General features: G+C 38.5%; 1 protein-coding gene across 1 annotated transcript in view; it reads left to right on the top strand.

Annotated features, from left to right (window-relative positions):
• The window catches only part of HSPH1 (heat shock protein family H (Hsp110) member 1), a gene marked incomplete in the record, with an annotated part of 17,158 nt that overhangs the window by 13,368 nt on the left and 2,643 nt on the right, over positions 1 to 1,147 (top strand). Inside the window, 2 exon segments of the mRNA XM_072404412.1 lie at positions 690 to 815; positions 966 to 1,073. Coding sequence (XP_072260513.1) covers positions 690 to 815; positions 966 to 1,073 — 234 coding nt within the window.

A 1,147-nucleotide genomic window follows, 5' to 3' on the forward strand; every position in this document is an offset into this window, starting at 1 on the left:
CCCTATCCCTGAATATTAGCTGACAAACTAAATGCAGGAACAGCCCATTTTGCCATGGTATAGGATGTAACCAAGGCTGAGTTAACTTGTGTATTTATTTTGCATATTACAGATCATTTGAGCACTAAATTGTTTGGGCAGCAAAGTTACAAGCAATGGATGATCCCTCCTAAACATTTACATGGAAAGGCATCAATCCAATATTTGATAAACACCTACACATGTTCCAAATATGCAAAAATAATATTTTCCTTGTTTACCAGTCTGAAAGTATATTCTCGCACCCGGCAAAGCCTAATTGTGTTGTAATAGGCATTGACACTGCCAGAGTGCTGTACCAGTGACTGAATAACATTGAAGGGGTTACTGGGCCAGCTTTGTCTTTTTAGTAACTGCTGTTCCAGGGTTATTTTCAGTGAAATGTCATTATTACAAGTATTGGATTTGTCTCCACTTTGTATACTTGATCAGCCATGTCCTCATTTCCACATTCAGGGAGTAATATCCTATAATTACTCTTGTGTTCTGGCAGCGATAATTAGTAGCTTGGAGTATCAGATTAATTTTCCAAACGCACCTGCCTTGCTAAGAGGAAAATGTGTCCCTGCCATGTGTACACACAGCCTCACATTCAGCAAATCTCTACAGATATTTAACCCTCTGAACATTCTGTCGTCTTGTATTTGTAGGGTAAAATGATCCTCCAAGATAAGCTGGAGAAAGAGAGGAATGATGCAAAGAATGCTGTTGAGGAATATGTTTATGAGTACAGGGATAAACTGGCCGGGCCCTATAGCAAATTCATCTCTGAGGTGGTAAGTCTGTGTTCCTTATTCTAAGTCATTTTGTGTCTTTCAATATTAGGAATGATTCTGCTTCATGTGCAATGTTAGCTTTTAATATCTGTCTGAATGTCCATCGCTGGTAGGTGATTGTATTAAAGTCAGTATGGTTTATTATAATAGGATCAAGCACGATTTTCTGAGCTTCTGACTGCAACAGAGGACTGGCTATATGAAGATGGGGAAGATCAGCCAAGGCAAGTTTATGTAGACAAGCTGGAAGAATTAAAGGTAAGTGTCACTTATTTTTGACAGTATTCAGCCTTTTTTGTTACATGATAGATCAGCCTTATTCATGCAGTGAA

This window comes from Pyxicephalus adspersus, chromosome 1, assembly GCF_032062135.1.
Source record: "Pyxicephalus adspersus chromosome 1, UCB_Pads_2.0, whole genome shotgun sequence".
NCBI lineage: Eukaryota > Metazoa > Chordata > Amphibia > Anura > Pyxicephalidae > Pyxicephalus > Pyxicephalus adspersus.